Source organism: Bos mutus, chromosome 10, assembly GCF_027580195.1.
Source record: "Bos mutus isolate GX-2022 chromosome 10, NWIPB_WYAK_1.1, whole genome shotgun sequence".
Taxonomy (NCBI): domain Eukaryota; kingdom Metazoa; phylum Chordata; class Mammalia; order Artiodactyla; family Bovidae; genus Bos; species Bos mutus.
Genome location: NC_091626.1, coordinates 26,180,512 through 26,207,200, shown reverse-complemented (window position 1 = coordinate 26,207,200; position 26,689 = coordinate 26,180,512). Strand labels below are relative to the sequence as shown.

At 37.2% G+C, this 26,689-nt stretch overlaps 1 protein-coding gene across 1 annotated transcript in view; it reads left to right on the top strand.

Moving 5' to 3' along the window:
• PCNX1 (pecanex 1) overlaps positions 1–26,689 on the top strand; it is a 184,123-nt gene that overhangs the window by 5,130 nt on the left and 152,304 nt on the right. The window contains 1 exon segment of the mRNA XM_070377628.1: positions 24,718–24,926. Coding sequence (XP_070233729.1) covers positions 24,718–24,926 — 209 coding nt within the window.

Here is a 26,689-nt window from a genome sequence, read left to right as displayed (position 1 = left end):
CTGCTTGCTGCTGGGGCTTTACGGCTGGTCTTAAAAGTCACCTCAGAGGCCTAGTCTGGTACGCAGAAACAGCTTCTCTTTTCCATGATTCCTTCCCATAACTTTCTTCTGCAGTGCTTATCAGAAACACGTTTATGTCTTTGCTTGCTTGTTTGCTGTCTAACTTTCTCTCCTACCCACTGCCTTGAAAGTCACTTGAGGACAGAGGTTGTGTCTCACTCATTTGGCAGTGTATCTCCAGTGCCTTCTCTTGTGTTTGGCTTATATTAGGTTCTAAATAAATATTATATTATATTATTATATATGTGAACCTTCTTTAGACTTAACACCTTCACTGACTGAATAGCTGGATGTGGAGTGTACTGTGGTAGACTGTGTGATATGGTAGAGTTACATCTTACTGGGGGTTAGGTTCAATATCAGTATTCATGATGAAAATAAAATAGAGAAATATTCAAAAAATCAAATACAGAATGACTTGAAAAACCGTTGTCACTAAAAATGCAGCATATATTTTTTAATGTATAAACTTTGTGCCATTATACATACATATACAAATATACACACTGTATACACAGTAATATATACTGTATTAAACTTATGGAGAGATTATATTCAGAAACTAACCCCTTCATATAAAATATATGAAGGCTTCAACTTTTTCCTCCTGGTTATCTTATTGTTATTTTCTCTCTGTAGCTGATCTTTATCATGTACTAAATAATAAATTCCTTATTAGTGAGTAATTCTCTGAGGCTGTCAAGTCATTCTTTCCTAAAGATTTAAAAATATTTTAAAGATCAATGTAAATGAGATTTAGTTATGATGACTAAAACTGACGTTTCTATATTTTATAATTTATATTTCTTAACATGTTTTCCTTCAATTAGGAAGGTTATCATATATTAGCAATTAAACATGATTATTAGTATTAGAGTATTATTAGATTATTAGTATCTGTATCCTTTCAGTTCAGTTCAGTTGCTCAGTTGTGTCCGACTCTTTGCGACCCCATGGACTGCAGCACGCCAGGCCTCCCTGTGCATCATCACCAACTCCCGGAGTTTACCTAAACTCTTTAGGATAAGTTTAATGGCCAGTGGATGATCTGTTTTGACCTATATTATCTCTGTTATATACCCTAAATAAATTAAGGGGTACATTGTCCAAAGATGGTTTACAAATGGAAGTTTTGAAGAAAGGATTCATTTTATCAGATTGTAAAAAAACTTGTGAATTTATCAAAGCAGTTGATCCCTGGAATGTTTTAGTGTCTTTTGTTAATGTCTTTTTGCTATTTGAGAAGTTATTCCAAGTTGTAAAATGATTTGGCAATTAGAAAACTAGGAAGGTTTCCTTTTTTTTTCAAGCCTTTGAATACACAGATTTAATAAGCAGGTAGCTTGCTTTCTGTAGCTGACTTTACTTTCAGTAAGTTTTTCCAACATTGTTTTTTTAAGGATTTTGAGACATACAGAAAAATCAAAAGAATTGTATCCACCACCTGGGTTCTACTATTTTAAAAAATTCCATTTCTGCCTCTGAATTCCTCTACCTGTCAAGACCTCCCCCACTTTTTAAGGGGGTGCATGTGAAGTAAGTTACAGACATTAATACAGATCCCCCCCCCAAATACTTCAGCACTCATACCATTAGATAGAGTTCTAAAACTGAGCCATTGGATGAGTTTTGGTAAATGACTTTGCACCTGTGTAGTGCAGGCCCATCACGTTGAAGAACATTAGCATCACCCCAGAAGGTTCCCGCTTGCCCTTTCCAGTCAGTTCTGTCACCCCCGTTCTGATGGTTTTTCTTTCATAAGTGAGTTTGGAACTTCATATAAATGGAGTCGTGTAGCGTGTACTTGTGTAAGTCTTTTCACTCAGCAAAGTGTTGAAGAGAGTCATCCCGGTTGTGTGCATTGGTAGCTTGTTCCTTTATTGCTGAGCAGTATTCCTTTGTGTGAATACGCTCTAGTCTGTTCATCTTTATCCGCTTTCCTGGATATGAGGAGGGCCTCTTTCCAGTTTTTGGCTGTTTTATAAAGGGTGGTACTCCAGCATGAGAGTTAGTTTTAATAGAACTGAAAGAAGTTGGAAAACTTTATTGACTATCAAGAATGCTTTCTCTTCCCAAGTAAGACCCAAGTTTTAATTTAAAATAGCGTAGTGATAATTGCATATTTCAGCCTTCATTTCACTTTTGTTGTTTAGTTCCTAAGTCATGTCCTACTCTCTGAGACCCTATGGACTGCGGCATGCCAGGCTTCCCTGTCCTTCACTATCTCCTGGAGTTTGCTCAAACTCACATCCATTGAGTCTGGGATGCCATCCAACCATTTCACTTTTAGTAGTCTTTAATGCTGTACTTTTATTTGCTCAGTATTTAGATTTTTGTTTTGTCAGTGCAATAGAACCTTTTTGTTCACATGTAAATATATATGTATGACAATCAGAAATTAAAAGTAAAAAGAAAATAAAAACCATCTGTAATCCCTTTCAGATAGGCTGTTATAACAACCAAAATGTATTTGGAATATATAAATACGTATGTATTATGCTTCCTCCTTACAAAAACGGGCTCATAAATTTGTAGTTTTGAAGCCTCTTGTTTTCACTTGACTATAAATTGTGAATGTTTTCCTGTGGGGGGTAAAGCAGTTTTAATCACTCTGTAGTGAACTATAGCACGGATGTGTTACAGTGTGTTTGACAGTTTTCCCATTGCTGTAGTTCTTAGCTATTTAGAAAACACTAGGGTAAATATTCTTAGAGGTAAATCTTTAAATTAGTCTTTGGTATAAATCCTTAGAAGTGGCTTATTAAAGTATATGCATATTTTTCTTTGATAAATAATTCACTTTTATTGAATGACTATAATGAAAAAAAAAAAGATGAGAGCGTGAAATAACAGCATAAGATCACTGAGAAGGCAAAATCGATTTGTGGTCCAGGGAGCACAGGTAGTAAGTGATTATCCTCAGGAGGAGGAAAGGACAAATGCTGACCGCAAAAGGGATCAGCCATTGGTGGTAATTAGTTGAGGTAGATCTTCTATGGTTTATGTAACCTCTTAAAGTACAGAGTGTTTTATGTTGAGAGTGAACAGAAGGTGAGGAGCGTATTCAAGGTTTGAGGAGGATCTCCAGAAGATGAAATGCTATCCTTATTTTCATGGAGGGAAAAATGTGTAGCAGAGATGGTAGAATTACTGGTCAGTTTCGAGGGTTCCTTTGAGGTTGGAGAACATGAGTTCAGAGTTGTTTGAAGAGGAATGCTCAAGAGAGAAATTGCAAGTAATCTTTACTTGGAGTTATCAGTGATAGAGGACAATCCAGGCCACAGGGTAGAAGATCTGGGGAGAAAATACAGTTCATCAAGAGAAGGGGCTTGGTTAGAACGCCAGAGCCCAAGAGCAGTTAAAAATCAGCAAAGGAAGCAAGAAGGCAGAAGGAAAATGAAGAGAGGAACCTATAGCAGAAGCCAAGAAAAAAATTTTTGAAAAGAAGAAAATGGTCAAAAATGCCAATGGTCAAAGAAAATGGTCAAAAATTGGTCTCCTGACAGGTAGTATTAATTTAATTTTCATCAGCAGTATTGAGAGTACTTGTCTTCCCACCTCTATTCAACATTTTGCAAAAAAAAGTGTTATTGTCATAAATTTCTTTGTCAGTGGAATGTTGAATAAACCATTTACGTAATTTTCTGTTTGGGGTAATAGAATTTCTCATAAAGTACTTTTTAATACAATTTTTTTTTTTTAGTCCAAACTAAAGATGTTTACTGCACTAATATATGGCACAAAACAATTTTTATTGGATTTTTCCTTTTCTCTGTACTCGGATAATTTCCACAGTAGGTAATTGTTAAACAAGCAGAAATGTTTTGAGAGGAAGTTGATTGCTTCTTTCTGTTATTTTATCCGAGTTAAATCAAATGGTTTTCCTGTATCTCTGTGCATACCTGGGGAGGCAGAGAATTATTTTGTAGGTGAGCTAGGACTCCTGGGTTAACAGGGTAGTCACACTAGGATAGCTAGAGTGGTGGTATGGAAAAGGGCAGATTACAGCAAATATTCTGTAGATTTTACTATACTGTTAACTTCTTTAGCAGATGAATTGCTGATGAATTTTACCAAACCACATTGGAATAGTTACTGCTTCTGATTCCTCTGCTTGTCACCCTAAAAGTTGATTAAATGCTTTCTTTGCTAGAATGATAAAACAGTTCATTCTTTCTTTCCTTCCTTTATCTTCAGAACCTTAGGAGTTGCATGTTTTATAACTTGTACCATGGGTACTAGTCTCTGTTGCTTAATGTTATGGTAAGAAAGAAAAGAAAACTTAGCGGAAAGCAAGCCATTTCCTTTTGAGGTTTTAAGGGGAAAAGAAGTCCTATTTGTAGAGCTTAGTACAAACCAAATAAGAGCCCTGAGTGCCAACTGCCCTGAGAATAGGCAGGAATATTAGTCACAAATTGGAGAAGTTTGAATTGTGTATCTGGCTGTTTTCCTAATCCTCCTCACTCCTTGAATGTTGTCTAGACATAAACTGAACAGATTCAAGCACTGTAGTTATCATCTTGAAAACTTTGTATTTTGAAATAGTTTTAGCTTTACAGAAAAGTTGGCAAAAACAGTAAAGAGAGTTGTTACATACCCTTTGTCCAGCTTCCTCTAATATTAAAATTGTACATAGCCATGGTGCATTTGTCAAAATGGAGAAATTATCATTGGTATGTGTAGTACTATTAATGAATCATGGACATTATTTGGATTTCACCAGTTTTTCCATTAACGTCCCTTTTCTGTTTCAGGATCCAGCCTAGGATTCTATATTGCATTTGTATCATTTTCTTTAATATGGCTTTCTTTCTGTTTTCTCTCGCCATTCCTCTATTCTTTGAGGAATTTTACAGTTTATAACAATCAAATTGTCTTAAAAGAAAAATTAGTAAAAGTTTTTATGTCTGTGCTAGGTACATTTTAGATGGACAGAAGAGTATTTTGAATGATTTTTAAATCATGCATTGACCATTGACCTATGTGAGGCTATTTTTAATTGAAATATTTTATATATGGTATGAAATAATTCTAAAGATGAAAAAGATTTGAGACCCCATTCACACAAAACGGACACTGGTGTCCATTTAATCTGTTTCCCTAATTTATAAATTAGAAGCAGTGGGACAAATGCACAACCATGTTCCGCAGTAGATTGTGAGTAATCTCCTCTGTGTCATAAAGTGTTCAGGAATTGGAAGGAGGATGCATCATTTCCTAGAAGGCTTTATGCAGAGAGTTTATACATTCACAGCCTTAACTATATGCTGGGCCCTGTGTTAGGCCTTATGGTGGGGGACCTTTATGAAGTTTATTTCTGCTGAAACATCATTGCCCATAGTCTTGCCACCAGGCAAATGAATCTTCGCTCTGTGGAAAAGACTTTTTAGTGAAAGAATACCTGTTCTTGGGTGTAATGGTTTGCTCTGCTGTCAGGTTTTTTATTGTAATATATCCAGCCTATTAAGGCTTTCTTAAGCTTTGTTTAATCATTCAAAGTTACAGTTCCTAGAATTTATAAAACTTAACATGCTATCTAATATGGGTAGTGTTTTGTTGCTTTGCCTTTGATTTGGTAATCTTACACAACTACCGACAAATGTTCATAGCATCGTTTTTGTTCACATCATAACGCAGTGTCAGTGTTGCTCAGACTTTCATTGTGGATCTGTCTTGGCTTTCTTTCTTGTTAAAGAATATCTGTAGGTAAACTACTGAAAGTCAAAGTAACTAAAATCACAGAAATGCACCACATAGCTCTTCACACTGTTGTAGGCATTGGCAGGTGGCTTTTAGTTAATCATAACTTTATATATTTTTGCTGACTAGTCGGGTGAGAATTAGAATTCTCCACGGGATGATTTTAAGCTACCTGCCCTCCACTCCCCTGCTCATTCTGAGTACCTGCTCATCTCTTTTCCTTCTCTAACAAAATGCATGTCATAACACAGGAGTGGGGCTGATGTTGAGCTACTCCTGAGTCAGCCTTCTTTGTTTTGTTTTTAAAGGAAGTTACTCAGCAGCTTTAGAAGATTATTAGGAATTCTTTTTATTTTCCTGACTAATGTTTGTCATGACACCCCACTTGAGAATTGCTGGCCTGCCCTATGACTCAGGCTTCTACACAAGGGATAACACAGAGCTGCCTTTACTTTTCCTCTTTAAAAAAAAAAGCTCACCATGTGATAGCTGGGGATTAATGTACCTGCATTCTTATTGTGCTTTACTCCAATAAATCACTGTCTAGGGGAATTTCCAGATATGTGTATTTTGGAAAGCCACTCTACCTAGATGTACCAACAGAAAAAGCCTGTAGATGATTGCTCGTGAACACCTCCTGCCAACAGTCACTACCTGGGCAGCGTTAGCCTACTATTCGTGACTGTCTGAAAACGCCTTGTTGATTCCTGCTGAGGTTGCTGCTTTAAGTCAGCGCCTTTTTTCCAGCAGTGAGTGAATTACTGAATAATTTTGATTCTGGCTGAAATAGAGGCTTCTATGGTACTGATAATAGTAACACTTATATGGTGCTTTTTACCCGTTATAATCCTTGAGCGCGTTTCACCCTCTAGTTAAAAAACCGTTAGGTTTTTATCATGAAAATAATATTAGTTATAGAAATTGTTCCAGGTAGTACTCAAGTATATAGAGTCCAAAATAAAAGTACATATAGTCCAAAGTAAGGGTTCAAAGTAAAAGCAAACGCTGCTGTGGCAATACTGTGGTACACATTTGTATATTTAAGGTTTTAGTTGTGGAAATTTTACAGCATAAGTCTCTAGAAAAATTGCTGGGTCAAAGTATGTACATTTCAAATTAAACTAGATGTCCGATTATACCTCAGAAAATGTTACACCAGTTTATATTCTCAATAGTGTATGTGAAAGGACTTACTGCTCTTTGTTTTCACCAACATTATTAGTCTTTTTTGATGTTTTGATTTTGTAAAATGGCATCATGTTTTAATTTGCATTTCCTTATTAATAGGTTCTTTGAATATCTGTTTATAGGTTTAGTAGACATTTATATCTCTTTTCTTGCAGCTATCTGTTGTGTCCTTTATCCTTTTTTGTAAGTCATGTTCTTTTTTTGGTCAAATAATCCTTTATTATTTTAGTCATGTTCTTTCTAAGTGGTTTTGAGAGCCCTTTGTATATATAGAAATTAGCTCTTTATTATGTATTAAAAATTTCCCCTAATACATCTTTTATCTGTATGATTGAGTTTTTTGAGCATATAAATTTAACATTTGTAGTAGTCACATTTGCAACTTTTCTTCATGTGATAAAGACCTTCCCTGTTAACAATTTGTTAAAAAAAAATTCATGTTTTTGTCTAATAATTTTTAAATTTAAAAATAAATTTGCCTGGTTAAAAAAGAAACTCTTAAGTCACCCTTTTGTATCTGCCACCATCTTCCCAGTTTTCACCTGCACTGCCTCCCATAAGAAACCACTGTGAGTAGTTTCTTCTGAATCCCATTACAGCATATGGATTCGAATTCAAACGTCTGTCTCCCTCTCCTATCACTCCACTCTATATATTGCCTCCCTTCCCTTAATAGATCTTACACATCTGTGCGTCAGTACCAAAAGGGCTTTTCAGTTTTTTATTTAAATTAACATACAGCATTATACTAATTTCAGGTGTGCAGCATAATGTTTGAATATTTGTGAATATATTGTGAAGTGATCACCACAGTAAGGCTAGTTAACATCTTTTACCATATGTAGTTAGAAATTTTTTTTTCTAGTGATGACAACATTTAAGATTTACTCTCCTAGGAACTTTCAAATACGTGATAACGGTAATATTAACTGTAATCACCTGTCATTATATCCTTATGATATTTTATAGCTGGAAAATTGTACCTTTTGATCCCTTTCACCCATTTGAGCCACTGTCTACCCCCACCTCTGGCAACCATCAAATCTATTCACTATATCTGTGATCTGTTTTTGTTTTGCTTTGTTTTTAGACCATATATGAGATTGTACAGTATTTGTCTTTCTCTTTCTGATTTATTGTCTTTAGCATTTTGCCATCAAGGTCTATCCATGTTGTTTCAGATGACAAATTTCCTTCTTTTTTAAGGCTGACTAGTATTTTATTATATATATATATACACACACACACCCACACACACCACATTTTCTTTATCCATTCATCCAGTGATGGACATTTAGGTTGCTTTCATGAATTGGGCGTTATAAATAATGCTGCAGTGAACATGCAAATGCATATATCTTTTTCAGTTAATATTTTTGTTTTCTTCAGATAAATACATAGAAGTGAAATTACTGGATCATATGGTGGTTCTGTTTTTAAGTTTTGGAGGCACCTCTGTGTACTGTTTTCCATAGTGACTGTAACAGTTTATGTTCTCTTCAGCAGTGCTCAAGGGTTCCCTTTTCTCCACATCCTTGTTAACACTTGCTATTTATTGTCTTTTTGATAATAGCCATTTCTGAAAGTGTGAGGTGATATCTCATTGTAGTTTTGATTTACATTTCCCTGCTGATTAGTGATATTGAACACCTCATATTGAGTATGAAAATGTACTTGTTGGCCATCTAGATGTCTTTGAAAAAGTGTCTTTTCAGACTCATTTTTACATTGAAAAAAAAATTTTTTTTTTTGCTGTCATATGAGTTCCTTGTATGTTTTGAATATTAATTCCTTACCAGACATGATTTGTAAATATTTTCTTTTTGTTGATGATTTCCTTTGCTGTGCAGAAGTGTTAGTTCGATGTAACCCCACTTTTTTTTTTTTTTTTGTTTTGTTGCCTTTGTTTTCCATATCAAACACAAAATATCACTAAGATCTATGTCAGGGAGCTTAACCTTTGTTTTTTTCCTAAGAGTTTTATGGTTTCAGATCTTATGTGCAAGTCTTTAATCCATTATGAGGTAGTTTTTTTGTGTGGTGTAAGGTAGCAGTCCAGTTTCATTCTTCTCCATGTGGTTGTCCAGTTTCCCAACACCATTTATTGAAGAGACTGTTCTTTCCTCATTGTCTGTTCTTAGCTTCTTCATTGTAAAATTAATTGGCCATAAAAGTGTGGGCTTATTTTGGTGCTCTGTTCTGTTCCATTGATTAACGTGTCTGTTTTTATACCAATACCATACTGTTTTGATTACTTTAGCTTTGTAATATAGTTTGGAAGCAAGTTTTGCCTGCATAGTGATGCCTCCAGCTTTGTTTGTCTTTCTTAAGATTGCTTTGGCTATGTTAAGATTGCTTTGGCTATTTGGAGTCCCTTTTGATTCCAGATCAATTTTAGGATTGTTCTATTTCTGTGAAAAATGCCATTGGAATTTTGTTAGGGATCGCTTTGATTCTTTAGGTTGCTTTAGGTAGTATGAGCATTTTAACAATATTCTTTAATCCATAAGCATGAACTCGCTTCCCATTTATTTGTGTCATCCTCACTTCTGTTCTCAGTGTCTTGTAGTTTTCAGTGTGCAGGTCTTTCTTTCCCCTTGTTGAATTTATTCTTAGGTATTTTATTCTGTTGATGTAGTTGTAAATAGAACTGCTCTCGCTAGTAATTCTAATAATGTTTTGAATAAAAGTGGTGAGAGTGGACATCCTTCTCTTGATCTTAGTGGAAAAGCTTTCAGCTTTTGATGATGTTAACTGTGGGCTTATCATATATGATCTTTATTATGTTGAGGTACATTCCCTCTATACCCACTTTGTTGAATGCTTTTGTCATAAATGAGTGTTTTGTCAAATGCTATTTTTGCATCTATTCAGATGATTATATGATTTTTTACCCTTCATTTTGTAAATGTGTAATATATTGATCTGCAGATGTGGAAACATCCTTGCATTTCTATAATAAATTCCACTCATGGTGTATCATCCTTTTAGTGTCTTACTGGATTTGGTTTGCTAATATCTTGTTGAGGATTTTTGCATCTGTGTTCATTTGCCTATAATTTTCTGTCCTTCTGGTGTCTGGTATCAGGGTAGTGCTTGGCTTCCCAGGTGGCACTAGTGGTCAAGAAGCCACCTGTCACTGCAGGAAACGTAAGAGATGCAGGATCAATCCCTGGGTCAGGAAGATCCCTTGCAGGAGGGCACAGCAGCCCACTCCAGCATTCTTGCCTGGAGAATCGCATGGATGTAGGATCCTGGCAGGCCATAGTGTTGCAAAGAGTTGGACACGACTGAAGCGACGTGCAGTGCACAACGCTGGCCTCATAAAGTGAGTTTGGAAGTATTCCTTCATCTTGTGTGTTTTCGAAGAGTTTGAGAAAGATTGGTATTAATTTTCTAAATGTTTGGTAGAATTCACCAGGGAAGCTGTCTGGTCCTGAACTTTTGCTGGGCTCAGTTGTTTTTTGTTTTAGTTGCATAGTATTCTGTTGCATGGGTATATTATTGATCATGTTCCCTGCTGATAGATATTTGTTTGTAGCCTTTTGCTAGCATAAACCATGCTGCAGTGAATAATTTGCGCAGATGTTATCTTACATGTGTCTAGATACAACGTTAAGATATTTATCCTAGATGTGAGATTGGTTGGTCAAAGGGATGACTGCTTTTGTCCTTTCCAAAGATAGCGCTAAGTTGCCCTCCAGGGGTTTACTTATCACTTTCCATGCCTGCGGGCAGTGTATTGGAGTGCCTGTTTGTGCTCCTGTGTGCCACAGCTTCACATAGTTTTGGGATTTTCATAGGTAAAAAGTAGTATCCTAGAATAGTTTTAATTGACATTTCTCCCATTTTGGGGTTGAGCATCTTTTCATAAGCTTATGGAATGAGGTTCGTGACATTGTACAGGAGACAGGGATCGAGACCATTCCCATAGAAAAGAAATGCAAAAAATCAAAATGGCTGTCTGGGGAGGCCTTACAAATAGCTGTGAAAAGAAGAGAAGCGAAAAGCAAAGGAGAAAAGGAAAGATATAAACATCTGAATGCAGAGTTCCAAAGAATAGCAAGGAGAGATAAGAAAGCCTTCTTCAGCAATCAATGCAAAGAAATAGAGGAAAACAACAGAATGGGAAAGACTAGGGATCTCTTCAAGAAAATCAGAGATACCAAAGGAACATTTCATGCAAAGATGAGCTCAATAAAGGACAGAAATGGTATGGACCTAACACAAGCAGAAGATATTAAGAAGAGATGGCAAGAATACACAGAAGAACTGTACAAAAAAGATCTTCATGACCCAGATAATCACGATGGCGTGATCACTGACCTAGAGCCAGACATCCTGGAATGTGAGGTCAAGTGGGCCTTAGAAAGCATCACTACGAACAAAGCTAGTGGAGGTGATGGAATTCCAGTTGAGCTATTCCAAATCCTGAAAGATGATGCTGTGAAAGTGCTGCACTCAATATGCCAGCAAATTTGGAAAACTCAGCAGTGGCCACAGGACTGGAAAAGGTCAGTTTTCATTCCAATCCCAAAGAAAGGCAGTGCCAAAGAATGCTCAAACTACCACACAATTGCACTCATCTCACACGCTAGTAGAGTAATGCTCAAAATTCTCCAAGCCAGGCTTCAGCAATCTGTGAACCATGAACTTCCTGATGTGCAAGCTGGTTTTAGAAAAGGCAGAGGAACCAGAGATCAAATTGCCAACATCCGCTGGATCATGGAAAAAGCAAGAGAGTTCCAGAAAAACATCTATTTCTGCTTTATTGACTATGCCAAAGCCTTTGACTGTGTGGATCACAATAAACTGTGGAAAATTCTGAAAGAGATGGGAATACCAGGCCACCTGATCTGCCTCTTGAGAAATTTGTATGCAGGTCAGGAAGCAGCAGTTAGAACTGGACATGGAACAACAGACTGGTTCCAAATAGGAAAAGGAGTTCATCAAGGCTATATATTGTCACCCTGTTTATTTAACTTATATGCAGAGTACATCATGAGAAATGCTGGACTGGAAGAAACACAAACTGGACCAAGATTGCTGGGAGAAATATCAATAACCTCAGATATGCAGATGACACCACCCTTATGGCAGAAAGTGAAGAGGAACTAAAAAGCCTCTTGATGAAGGTGAAAGAGGAGAGTGAAAAAGTTGGCTTAAAGCTCAACATTCAGAAAACAAAGATCACGGCATCCAGTCCCACCACTTCATGGGAAATAGATGGGGAAACAGTGGAACCAGTGTCAGACTTTATTTTTCTGGGCTCCAAAATCACTACAGATGGTGACTGCAGCCATGAAATTAAAAGACGCTTACTCCTCGGAAGGAAAGTTATGACCAACCTAGATAGCATATTCAAAAGCAGAGACATTACTTTGCTAACAAAGGTCCATCTAGTCAAGGCTATGGTTTTTCCTGTGGTCATGTATGGATGTGAGAGTTGGACTGTGAAGAAGGCTGAGCGCCGAAGAATTGATGCTTTTGAACTGTGGTGTTGGAGAAGACTCTTGAGGGTCCCTTGGACTGCAAGGAGATCCAACCAGTCCATTCTGAAGGAGATCAGCCCTGGGATTTCTTTGGAGGGAATGATGCTAAAGCTGAAACTCCAGTACTTTGGCCACCTCATGCGAAGAGTTGACTCATTGGAAGAGACTCTGATGCTGGGAGGGATTGGGGGCAGGAGGAGAAAGGGACGACAGAGGATGAGACAGCTGGATGGCATCACTGTCTTGATGGACATGAGTTTGAGTGAACTCTGGGAGTTGGTGATGGACAGAGGGAGGCCTGGTGTGCTGCGATTCATGGGGTCACAAAGAGTCGGACACGACTGAACGACTGAACTGAACTGAACTGATCTTTAGGACTGACTGGTTTGATCTCCTTGCAGTCCAAGGGACTGTCAAAAGTCTTCTCCAGCACCACAGTTCAAAAGCATCAATTCTTCAGTGCTCTGTCTTTTTTATGGTCCAGGTCTCACATCCGTACACGATTACTGGTAAAGCCATAGCTTTGACTATATGGACCTTTGTCGCTACATTGTCCAAATATTATTAACAACATTGAATAGTTGTTTTATTATATGCCCATGCACTATCTCCTTTCAAGTTTTCTCACTTAATACTTATTGTAGCTCTGTGAAATGAAGATACCGTTACTATCCCTGTTTTTCTAGTGAGGAAACAAAGGCTCCTAGAAGTTAAACCACTGGTTCAAGGTTATACAGACTGCCTCTGTTGTTTCTTCCCTTTGGCCTCAAGATGACCATCACGGTCACTTTCCACCATGCTCTTCTACAGTCATGCAAGATACTCTTCTGATTAATCTGTGTCTGAAAGCCTTCTTGTGATTGACTGGGGTGAACTAAGTGTCCCCGGATCTTTTTCAGTATTTATTCTGAGTCTAGAACTCTCAGAGCTGCCCTTGAAATCACCATCTAATTATATCTTTAATCTTGGCTCCCCTTCTGAACTAGCATATTATGTGAATACATTGGAAGCCCATTATAAATCTCCTGCAATTTAGTTATGGTTCTCAGTGAGATAATTTGTCTTACTCATCATTTTGGAGGGAGGGCTGAGTTAGCCAGATTTTGTAGCATGTACAGGCGTACTTCATTTTGTTGTGGCTTCCCTTTATTATGCTTCATAGGTATTGTATTTTTTCACATGTTGAAGGTTTGTGGCAACCCGTTCAGCAAGTCCGTTGGCACCATTTTTCCAACAGTGTTGTTTTCTTGTGTCCCTGTATCATGTTTTGGTAATTCGCACATTATTTCACAATTTTCATTATTACTAAATTTTTTATTATGATCAGTGATATTTGATGTTACTTTTGTAAGAAGATTATGACTTGCTGAAGTCTTAGATTATGGTTAGCATTTTTTAGCAATAAAGTATTTTTAAATTAAGGTATGTGCTTTTTTTTAGACATAATACTATTTCACAGTTAATAGACTACAGTATAGTGTGTGTATATATATATAGGAAACCAAAAAATTCATGTGGCTTACTTCACTGTGTTGTTCACTTTATTATAGTGGTCTGAAACTAAACCTACAATATCTATAAGGTATGCCTGTATTATCAATGGGTTTTGTTAAAATTTAATATCCTTTCACTTATTGGTCTTATGCGGGCCTTTTCCCCTGCTGTGTTTACTTAAAATACTATTTGTTTTTGCCATTGCTGCTGCTATTACATGTGCTTCTTCACTTCAGCTACAGAGATGCAGCATTTGCTGTCTGTTTAAATCCTGTCCATTCCAGTTTTTTATGAACAAAATCTGAAATTGTTGTCCTCATGAATATGTAAGTAGCAGCAAGAGGCACAGTTATTTCAAGGGCTGGAACTTTTTTGGAAAGAGTTCCCAGCTTTCATACCCTCTCTGGGTGTGCAGCCCGCCATCACCTCTCTGTATTCACCAACCTGGAAACTCTCGGAACTTCATACTATTGGGATGTTATGGAGATTGCCTCACACAGGCCTGATCAGTTATTAACTCCATTTCCAGCCCTTTTCAAACCGTATGGAGCTTGAAGGATGAGGCTGAAAATCCCAAGCTTCTAATCATGGCTTGGTCTTTCTGGTGACCAGCCCCAATTCAGGAGCCCACCCAGAGTCACCTCTTTAGAAAACAGGCCTTTCTATCACCCAGGAAATTCCAAGGGATTTACATGTGAGGAATGAGAGTGACAGATGCTCTTTGTGCCCTTTTCATTTAGGAAATCAAAAGTGTTTAGGAGCTCTGTGCAGGAACCAGGGACAGAAACCAATATATGTATATTTTATTATTTCACAGGGAACACTTAGGGGGAAAATGTCTCAAACGACTCCTTAAGATGGCAGCAATGAAAAAAAAGTTACCATTGCCTTGGAAGGAGACTGTCTACTTATAATGGTTAAAAACTCAGGTTCTCAACCACTGAAGTTAGACTGGATGTAAATCCTGTTTTTGCCAGTTTACCAGCTACAGACAATGACTTCATAAGCCTTGAAGTTTTCCTATTTGTAAGAGATGTAGACAGTGATAGTACTTTCTTCAAAGGATTGTTGTGAGACAGATACTTTGCCATTTTAAGCACGTAGCACTTGGTAAAAGCATAGTCATTCTCCTAAGATGCTCCAGGAGAGAGAAAGGATCTTATTTATTGCAGTGTAGCTGGGGCTTAAATCGGTACTCGATAAATGTATGTTGAGTGAATGAATAAAACTCTTATTCCTTGAGTTGAGTGTGTCATTTACCATTATGGAAACTGAGGAAGTGGCAGCAGTAAGATAAACTGTACTTCCCTTCATTCTTTTTTTCTGTTGGGCAGCTTTCATATTTACCCACGTAAACTCTGGTGTGTGATACATTGCCTATTTGAGCATTTACTTTTAAACTAGAAATGGATTATATAGCATGCAATACCATCATTCTGTTTCAAGCCAGTTGAGTGAGTTCAGGGCAAGAATGATAGATGCATTCTGTTAATACTCTTAAGAGAGCTAGTATACTTTTTTAAAAATTTTGGCTGTGCCGGGTCTTCCTTGCCATATGGATGGGCTTTCTCTACTTGCAGCAAGTGGGGCTCCTCTCGAGTTGCTGTGTGTGGGGCTTCAGTAGTCGCAGTGTGTGGCCTCTGTAGTTGTGACTCATGGGCTTAGTTGCCCTGTGACAAGTGGGATCTTCCCAGAGCAGGGATCAAACCTGTGGCCCTACATTGCAAGGTGATTCTTAACCACTGGGCCACTAGGGAAATTTGCTAGTATACTTTTAATTTGTAAATCTTAACTGACTTTCATTCTTGTGTTAGATCTCAACTTGCAATTTATTGCATTCTGTTTTTAGTGAAACATGAAAGAATATACAATCAAATAATAATGCTTGATAACCTATTTTTTGTGTATTCATATTTTATTTAAAAATATTTTTATTGATCCTTGTAGTTTTCCTATGGCTTAATGCTTTTGTTACTGAATTAAATCTTTTGATTTTTAAGCCTTAAATCTGAACCATTGTTATTTGTGCTTATATTGTACCCTACTTTTATAGGAGTATGGCTATTAAGTGCACAAAGAATTCCATTATTTTTCATATATTTGCCTCTAAGATAATCTCACTGAATATACCCTGAACTGTTGTGTTTTTTTTGAGGTATAGTAAAAAGATAATGACCTAGCTTCTATTCTTCAGAATCGCAAAGTCATGTGATAGATTTCTTATTTTCACTTACTATAAATTCTAAAAAATTATTTCAATAGAATATATCAGAGACAGAATAAAGAAATAGGTTAAGCAGTTTAAGTTGGACTTTATGAGATAGCTTCTGGTCCTCATATTTACCATATGATTAATTTTTTTATCAGTTTACTCAGGGATTTACTTAGACTGATTAAACTATTAAAAGAATGACTCATACAACAGAATGTCAAGTAAACTAACTTAGAAAAGGAGATATGAATCAAGATGGTTCTTAGTATAGGATACCCCATTCTTTTTCCAGGATGGTTAGGTTTACTCAGAAAAATATATGTAAAGCAAAACATTGGTACCTTTCCAAAAACAGACACACAGATCAATAGAAATAAGTCCTTGCATTTATGGTCAATTAATCTACGACAAACGAGTCAACACTATACAAGGGAGAAAAGGCAGTCTCTTCCAAGTGGTACTCAGAAAATTGGACAGCTGAAGTTCAAATGGATTAAAGACCTAAGTGTAAGACTGGATACTATAAAACTCTTAGAGGAAAATATTGGCAGACACTCTCTGACATAAATTGCAGCAGTATTTTTTTGGATCTGTCTTCCTAATGTAAAGGAAATACAAGCAAAAATAAACAAATGGGACCTAATTAAAATTGTTTGCACAGCAAAGAAAACCACCATCACAACAAAAAGATAGCCTACTGAATGGGAGAAAATATTTGCGAGTGATATGACTGGTAAGGGATTAATATCCAACATATATAATCAGCTCATACAACTCAGTGCAAAATAAACCCAAAAACCCAGCCTAATTAAAAAATGGGCAGAAGAACCAAATAGACATTTTTCCAAAGAGGAAATGTAGATGGCCGATAGGCACATGAAAAGTTGCTCAACATTGCTGATCTTCAGGGAAATGCAAATCACAGCCACCATGAAATATCACCTCACACCTGTCGAGATGACTGTCATCAGAAAGAAGACACATAACAAATATTGGTTAGAATGTGGAGAAAAGGAAACTCTAGTACCTTGTTGGGAGAAGGCAATGGCACCCCATTCCAGTACTCTTGCCTGGAAAATCCCATGGACGGAGGAGCCTGGTAGGCTGCAGTCCATGGGGTCGCTAAGAGTCGGACACGACTGAGCGACTTCACTTTCACTTTTCACTTTCATGCATTGGAGGAGGAAATGGCAACCCACTCCAGTGTTCTTGCCTGGAGAATCCCAGGGACGCCATCTATGGGGTCGCACAGAGTTGGACCACGACTGTAGTGACTTAGCAGTACATTGTTGGTGGGAATGTAAATTGGTACAGCCATGGTGGAAAACAGTATGGAAGTTTCTCAAAAAACCTAAAACCAGAACTGCTGTATGACCCAGTAGTTCCTCTTCTGTGTGTATTTCTTAAAAAAAAAAAAAAAAAAAAAACACTGATTTGAAAATATGTATCCTAATGATGATAGCATTGTTTATAATAGCCAGATATGGAAGCAACCTAAGAATCCAACAGATGAATGGATAAAGAAGGAGTGGTGTATATATATACGCAATGAAATACTACCTAGCCATAAAAAAGAATGAAAATGTGCCTTTTGCAGCAATATGAATGGACTTGGAGGGCATTATACTAAGTGAAATAAGTCAAGACAGAGAAAGAGAAGTACTATATAATATCACTTACATGTAGGATCTAAAAAATAAAGCAGACTAGTGAATGTAACAAAGACTCACAGATAATAGAAGATAAACTATTAGTTACCAATAGGGGTAGGGGGGCAATATAAAGGTAGAGGAGTGAGAGGTACAATCTGTTGGGTGTAAGATAGGCTCAGCGATATATTGTACAACATGGGGAATATGGCCAATATTTTGTAATAACTGTAAATGAAAAATAACCTTTAAAAATTATAAAAAAAATTTTTTAAATTAAAAACAAAACATTACTGCCTCTCAATTTATGTTCTAATAATTTCATTTGAGTTTTTTTTTTTTTTATAAAGGAAAAAAAGATCACTTTCAAAATATTACTGCTCATTGACAACATACCTGGCCTGTTAAGAGCTCAGCTAGAGATGTACAATGATATTCATGTTTTTTTCATATTTACTAACACAGTAGCCATTCTGCAGCCCATGGATCAAGAATAATTTCTAATTTCAATTCTCATTATTTAAGAAATACATTTCTTAAGACTATAGTTGCCATAAATAGTGATTTCTCTCATGACTCACTTTATTGCAGTGCTCTAAATTCAAACCTATGATAGCTCTGAGGTATGCCTGTGTAAGTATAGATTCATATAGGTATGCCTTTGTAAGGCTAGATTCTACCACACAACTGTCCCTCAACAAAGAAAGAATTACCATATTATCTGAAATATTGCCTGCTGCTTGCTTGCTTGCTTACTTATTTTCCCCAGTTGCTTTATTGTGTTTTCAACAACATGGTTTTCTAAGTCCTAAAAAATTTAGTATAGTTATGGTAACTATAACTATGAGAGTTTGTTGTTGTTTAGTCACTAAGTCATGATCGACTGTTGCAACTGCAAGTTTTGAATGCCATAATGAATTATTAACGATAAAACAATGTATGTTACTCAGTTATGGAGATCAGTTCAGTTCAGTTCAGTTGCTCAGTCGTGTCTGACTGTTTGCGACCCCATGAATCGCAGCACGCCAGGCCTCCCTGTCCATCACCAACTCCCAGAGTTCACTCAGACTCATGTCCATAGAGTCAGTGATGCCATCCAGCCATCTCATGCTCTGTTGTCCCCTTCTCCTCCTGCCCCCAATCCTTCCCAGCATCAGTCTTTTCCAATGAGTCAACTCTTCGCATGAGGTGGCCAAAGTACTGGGGTTTCAGCTTTAGCATCATTCCTTCCAAAGAAATCCCAAGGCTGATCTCCTTCAGAATGGACTGGTTGGATCTCCTTGCAGTCCAAGGGACTCTCGAGTCTTCTCCAACACCACAGTTCAAAAGCATCAATTCTTCCGCTCTCAGCCTTCTTCACAGTCCAACTCTCACATCCATACATGACCACAGGAAAAACCATAGCCTTGACTAGATGGACCTTTGTTGGCAAATTAGTGTCTCTGCTTTTGAATATGCTATCTAGGTTGGTCATAACTTTCCTTCCAAGGAGTAGGTGCCTTTTAATTTCATGGCTGCACTCACCATCTGCAGTGATTTTGGGAGCCCAGAAAAATAAAGTCTTGACACTGTTTCCACTGTTTCCCCATCTATTTCCCATGAAGTGATGGGACCGGATGCCATGATCTTCGTTTTCTGAATGTTGAGCTTTAAGCCAGCCTTTTCACTCTCCACTTTCACTTTCATCAAGAGGCTTTTGAGTTCCTCTTCACTTTCTGCCATAAGGGTGGTGTCATCTGCATATCTGAGGTTATTGATATTTCTCCCAGCAATCTTGATTCCAGCTTGTGTTTCCTCCAGTCCAGCGTTTCTCATGATGTACTCTGCATATAAGTTAAATAAGCAGGGTGACAATATATAGCCTTGACGTACTCCTTTTCCCATTTGGAACCAGTCTGTTGTTCCATGTCCAGTTCTAACTGTTGCTTCCTGACCTGCATACAGGTTTCTCAAGAGGCAGGTCAGGTGGTCTGGTATTCCCATCTCTTTCAGAATTTTCCACAGTTTGTTGTGATCCACACAGTCAAAGGCTTTGGCGTAGTCAATAAAGCAGAAATAGATGTTCTTCTGGAACTCTCTTGCTTTTTCCATGATCCAGCGGATGTTGGCAATTTGATCTCTGGTTCCTCTGCCTTTTCTAAAACCAGCTTGCACATCAGGAAGTTCACGGTTCACAGATTGCTGAAGCCTGGCTTGGAGAATTTTGACCATTACTTTACTAGCGTGTAATATGAGTGCAGTTTTCTGGTAGTTTGAGCATTCTTTGGCATTGCCTTTCTTTGGGATTGGAATGAAAACTGACCTTTTCCAGTCCTGTGGCCACTGCTGAGTTTTCCAAATTTGCTGGCATATTGAGTGCAGCACTTTCACAGCATCATCTTTCAGGATTTGGAATAGCTCCACTGGAATTCCATCACCTCCACTAGCTTTGTTTGTAGTGATGCTTTCTAAGGCCCACTTGACCTCACATTCCAGGATGTCTGGCTCTAGGTCAGTGATCACGCCATCGTGATTATCTGGGTCATGAAGATCTTTTTTGTACAGTTCTTCTGTGTATTCTTGCCATCTCTTCTTAATATCTTCTGCTTCTATTAGGTCCATACCATTTCTGTCCTTTATTGAGCCCATCTTTGCATGAAATGTTCCCTTGGTATCTCTAATTTTCTTGAAGAGATCTCTAGTCTTTCCTATTCTGCTGTTTTCCTCTATTTCTTTGCATTGATTGCTGAGGAAGGCTTTCTTATCTCTCCTTGCTATTCTTTGGAACACTGCATTCAGATGCTTGTATCTTTCCTTTTCTCCTTTGCTTTTCGCTTCTCTTCTTTTCACAGCTATTTGTAAGGCCTCCCCAGACAGCCATTTTGCTTTTTTGCATTTCTTTTCCATGGGGATGGTCTTGATCCCTGTCTCCTGTACAGTGTCACGAACCTCAGTCCATAGTTCATCAGGCACTCTATCTATCAGATCTAGGCCCTTAAATCTATTTCTCACTTCCACTGTATAATCATAAGGGATTTGATTTAGGTCATACCTGAATGGTCTAGTGGTTCTCCCTACTTTCTTCAATTTAAGTCTGAATTTGGCAATAAGGAGTTCATGATCTGAGCCACAGTCAGCTCCTGGTCTTCTTTTTGTTGATACGGAGATAGGAATATGCATTTATGAGATGAACAGAAAAGGAATAAAAATTTTCCTAATAAAACACAAATGGGTATCTGTTATAAACACAGTTTGCAGTAACATCATACATATTCAAAATGTAATAATTTAAATGATATATGCCAAAATGATGATAATGTGCTGTGTAAGCCTATGTTAGATAACTCATTATGGCTTTTTTTTTTCATGATGGCTTTTAGTTAGATAACTAAAGATATATGTAAATGAACTGAACAAAATTGTTTTATGAAACAGGAGGGTAGAAATAGAGTGGTAAAGAACCCACCTGTTAGTGCCAGAGAAGTAGGAGATGCAGGTTCCATCCCTGGGTTGGGAGATCGCCTGGAGGCGGGCCTGGCAACCCTCTTCAGTATTCTTGCCTGGAGAATCCCATGGACAGAGGAGCCTGGTGAGCTACAGTCCACGGGTGACAAAGAGTCGGACACGCCTTAAGCAACTCAGCCTGCACTCAAGTATAACATTTTAACTAAAGACATTGACTTTGACCAGAATTTACAGATTCAGATCATCTCATAGCTTTTTCTTTTCTTGTTGGGAAAATTTAAAGTATAGAAAAATTCCTATAAAATATGGAAGATAATTTTAGTCCATCAGTAGACAGCCTTACTTTTATTTCTTAGGACTTTTATTCCCTCCCTTATTTTTCGCATTTGTGCTCTGTCTTCTTGTATATGTTTTAAGCTGCCTATCTTTACTCCTAACACATGTATATTGATGGTGGCCTGTATGTACTGTATATATTACTTTGGTCTCTTTCCAGCTTGTTGATATGTATTTTTTAATGTTTGCTTTCCTAAGCACATTCTACTGTAGATAAAAATGTAAATACAAGTACATGTTTTATTTTAGAGTGACATAAATATAAAATGCAAGTGTAAACAGAAAAAGATTTAGTATTTTTAATAGTTCTATTCATATTAAAATAGTATGTAGATAAAATTCTAACGTGCAGAAATACGTATGTGTGTATGTGTTAGTCACTCAGTCGTGTCCGACTCTGCAACCCCACGGTCTGTAGCCCACCAGCCTTCTCTGTCCATGGGATTCTCCAAGCAAGAATACTGGAGTGGGTTGCCATTCTCTTTTCCCGGGTATCTTCCTAACCCAGGAATCGAACCTAGGCCTTCTGCATTGTAGGCAGATTATTTACTGTCTGAGCTTCCTGGAGAGGGCAGGAATATGGGTAGGCTCAAGTTTCAATGGTTCATTTGTAAGCCAGTGCCTTGGGGAAAATATATTCTGAGCTTGTGAGAGGTTCCCAGGTGGCCTGCTGAAATCAATTTGACTAACTATGTAGTTGGAATTATAGAAAATTATATTTTGAGATTTTTTCTTTGGGCATGTATGTCTGAATCTTGACAATGGGAATAGTTTCTTGTCTTCTGCAGCCCCATCCTCTGAAAGGAAAAACTTAACCTGGAATCCTTAACCTCAACCCCCTGAAGGGGACTGTGGCAAGAGGGCTGAATTCCTCAAGCTGTGGTTGTGATACGAGGGCCTTTATGAGTCCTTTGGGGGCAGCCTCCATGGGAAACCTCTAAGGTTAAAAACATTCCTTTGGGGACTCCACAAGTAATGGGATAAACCCTACTGGAAGCTAATATAGATAGGTGTATTGAAAATACTAAGCAGTTAAAGATATTACTACTTCCTGGTTCTTCTTCCCAGTTCCTTGTAACACTTTCATAAACATCTCCCCCAATACCCACCTACCATGGGGTGCCTTGAGGAATGGGATTGTCCTAAAGTTCAGAAGTGACTACCTCACTTACTTGTGCAAAAGTTCTGCCTATGTAGTAAAATACATACTCTTTAGACTAAAAAGATGAGATAAAAATAAAAGAATTCCTTTGGGGATTTTCCTGGAGATCCAGTGGTTAGGACTCCACATTTCAACTGCCATGGCTTGAGTTCAGTCTCTGGTCTGGGAACTGAGATCCTGGGCAGTGTGGCCAAAAAAAAAAAAAAATCCTTTTCTTTATGACCTAACCTCTTCCTTTACCTCTAATTAATTGTCATTTTCAAGTTTACGGACAATGTTTGGTTACTAAGACCTTCATCTTCCTTTTTCCCCCAGCATTCTCTGTCTGCCGGAAGTGAAAGGTGGTACAGATAGGGAACTGAATTCTGCACTTGGTAGGATTTAGCTTATGCACTTACCTTTCTTTCTTTCTTTTTTTTTTTGGTGAATAAGCCAAAAGAAATTTTCCATTAGGATGATTAAGTAAAGGTAGCATCCCCAAGCTTCAGGTATACCAGTAGAAAAGCTAGATCCCAGTGCCAATTGACTGTCCCACTGTAGCTCTAGAAAAATGGTTCTTAATTCTTCCCCCAGTTGACCCTTTGTGCCCAGCGAAATAGCCACAGGACTGATGGATTTGAGGGTGGACTCTGGAAGGAAGGCAGTCCCCTTGTTATTGCTGTCTAGTTTTTCTTTATCTGGAAAGGTATTAAGGAAAGTTGGTTCAGATATTACTGATGGATGGAATTTATGGTTTAGGACAGGATTAGTACCTATGGTTCACCACCCCATTCCCAGGCATACTGCTTTGAAATTCTGCTAATTTTTGTTTTCATTTGCCAGATTTATTTTTGCTGTTTTATTTTTACTCCCTTTTCTGTTACACAAGGACAGAGCAGACAACTTTAAAGCTAATAAAAATTTAAGTTCCGTTTTTGTCTCCAAATAGACCAATGATTGTTTATGTTGTAGCTCAGTAGAAGCACCAGCTACTTTAGTAGTTGGCAACAAAGATCCCAAACCACACAAGGAGAGAGCCTGGACTTAAAAGAATAATCTGAATGAATTTAGTGTTTTGAACTTGGAAGCAAAACTGCTGTTCAGTTTTTTTCTTATAGCTAGATATTGAACTGTGACTTACTATGGGACAGCAAAGAAAGGCCTCAGGGTAATGGTAGTTGTATTACTAGTTACAAATTTATGGTTAAACGCTCTCAGGAAAAATGTCTGATTAAAGGAGATATTGAGAAATATGACCTTCTGGTTAACTCTTTGTTTTGAAAGGCAGACCTGAAATTTTTTTCCCCCAATTCTACAATTTCTCTCATAGTTAATCTATGAGATTAATTATTAACAACTTTTATTTTTTAAGAGACTGTGAGGTCAGCATAGATAGTGAACACAGTGTCTTTACCTTGCTGCCCAAGGAAATGAGTGTGTTTATATCGTAAAAAAAGTTAACAGGGAGCACATAAACAAGGATTATTTATATTTGGAGGACAACCCTGTCTTATTCACATATTATGTAATGTGATACATTAACTCTCTGTTTGGATTATAAGCTTTTTGGCATGAACTTTATTTATACCAGTGCTGTCCACTGGGCATGTAACGTGAGCCATGTAGGTAATTTAAAATTTTCTGGAAGCTGCATTATATATTTTATTTAACCCAATATAATCTAAATATATTTCAACAACTAATATAAAGACTGAGATATTTTGCACCCTTTTTTCCATGCTGAATTTTCAGAACCCATTGTTATTTTACTCTTAGTGCACATCTCAGTTTGGGCTAGCCTCATTTCGAGCACTCGCTAGCCATAGGTAGCAAGTGGCTACTGTATTAGATAGTGCTGTCTTATACTTTTACAGTTTAGTGTTAGGAACACAGTCGTTGCTTTGTGTGAGAATGTGTGTGTTTGTTATTTTAGCTACAGATTTCTCTAGTTGAATAAAGTATAAAAGATTTTAAAATGCCTATCTTTTCTTTCTCTTTAAGGCCCTTCCTTCTTCCATGATTATAGTAGCAGTTTATTGTCCTGTGATAGCTGCTGTTTTCATTGTTCTGAAGATGGTCAACTATCGACTCCACAGAGCCCTGGATGCTGGAGAGATTGTAGATAGGAACGCAAATGAGTTCACAGATCAGCGATCCAAAACTGAGCAAGGCAACTGTTCAACACGGAGAAAAGATAGCAATGGCCCGAGGTAAGGAAACTTGTGCCACTCAGTTTTTAAAGATGTACAGTGATGCCTGTGTCCGGTGATGTGATTATTGTGTCAGGCCTCTTCTGTTCACCTGGTTTTACCAGTATCAATACAGTGACAGGTATGATTGTCACATTAGACAATAGCAAAGGTGACTATCTGGAGATAAATCGGTATCCTTGGCCTTATTAATGAACAACATGTTTGAATGATAATAATCATAATTGTATAATCATTAAACACACCAAAGACCAAAAGCAGTGGCAAACAAGTTAAAGAAATAATAAAATATGACTTCGTAAATCAAAGCATTTTTCTTATACATATATGTAGTTACATGTATGTACATATACTTATATACTTTTATATAAAATGTGTATGCATCTTAAGTTGTGATGATATTTTACTTGACACTTATAATCTGCAGTGTTCCCTTTATTGTAAATTTTTTTTCAATTTTATATTCTTACCTTAGAAACTTAGCTGTTCCTTCCCTCGACCTTAGCATGACTGATTCCTGTGTAGTGGTAACCCCCTCCTAGAGGCTTTCTTTTCCTGTCTCAGGTAAAATATTCTCCCTGCTGCTCTCAGTCACATTCTACCCTGTTACCTCAGCCTCAGCCAGAGGAATTTAGTTGTTACAGTCAAAAGGTTGTGACTTCATAGAAATAATAGGTGTCCCTATTGTAACTCTTCAATTGTTGCTTTATGAGCATACAACATTTTTAAGCTCATGCAGTCCTCAGAAGCAATTCTATGAGATGGATGCTATTATTATCCCTGACTTACAGATGTGGAAAGTAAGGTGAGAAGGATCAAGTAATCCAGGCATTCAGGCTCTGGAGTCCATGCTTTTAACCACTATGCCATGTTTCCACTCAGTATAATATATTATATCAAGGTAAATAATGCCATTAAAAGGGGATATTCATCTTCTAAGACAGGGCAGTATTTCTGTGACATCTTCAGTGCACTTACAGCCTTTGTCCTTTTTCAGTTACATTTTCCTTCATCCCTAACATGATTATCTCATTTGTTCATTGAACAGATATTTTACTCTTGTGATAATTTATTCATAGCATAAATCACTATCTGAAATAATCTTAATCATTTGTTTGCATTTATAAGTTTCTTGAAGGCAGTGCCTTGTTTTTCCTACAAACTATTTTATTCCTAGGTTCTTGAACAGTGTCTTGCACTAATAGGTACTCAGGAAATATTTCAAATTAGTGAAAACATTTTTTTCCTGTGATAGTATTTTTTTTTCCCCTGTGATAGTATTGTTAATGACTGCACAGTATTCCATTTTATGGGTATACAATAGCTTAATTTAGCTATCTTGTTTTTAGTTATTTATTTTCTAATTTAAATTCAAGTATTAGATCACTGTGATGTTTAAATTTTAAATGACTAAAATTTTTTTATCATGATTTAGCAGAAGTAGAATTACTCAAAAACTATGCCACATTTTTTAATATATATTGCCAAAGTCCAAAGAGTTTTAACGTTTTAATTATTGTGATGAGCAGTTGGAGGTTTTCCCCCCCCCCCCCTTTTGGTAGCACTGATTATTTAGTATTTTCACAAGCTGGTAAATATATCATTGTTTAATTTTTTCAGTTTTCAGATTACTAGTGAAATGGAGGCATTTTCCTTATGTTGTTCCAGTTAAATTTGTTATTTTGTGAGTTGTATGTTTTCCTATCAGTGGTTAATTTTTTACTGTTGGTTTGGAGAAGATACTTATGAAGGATATCAACTCA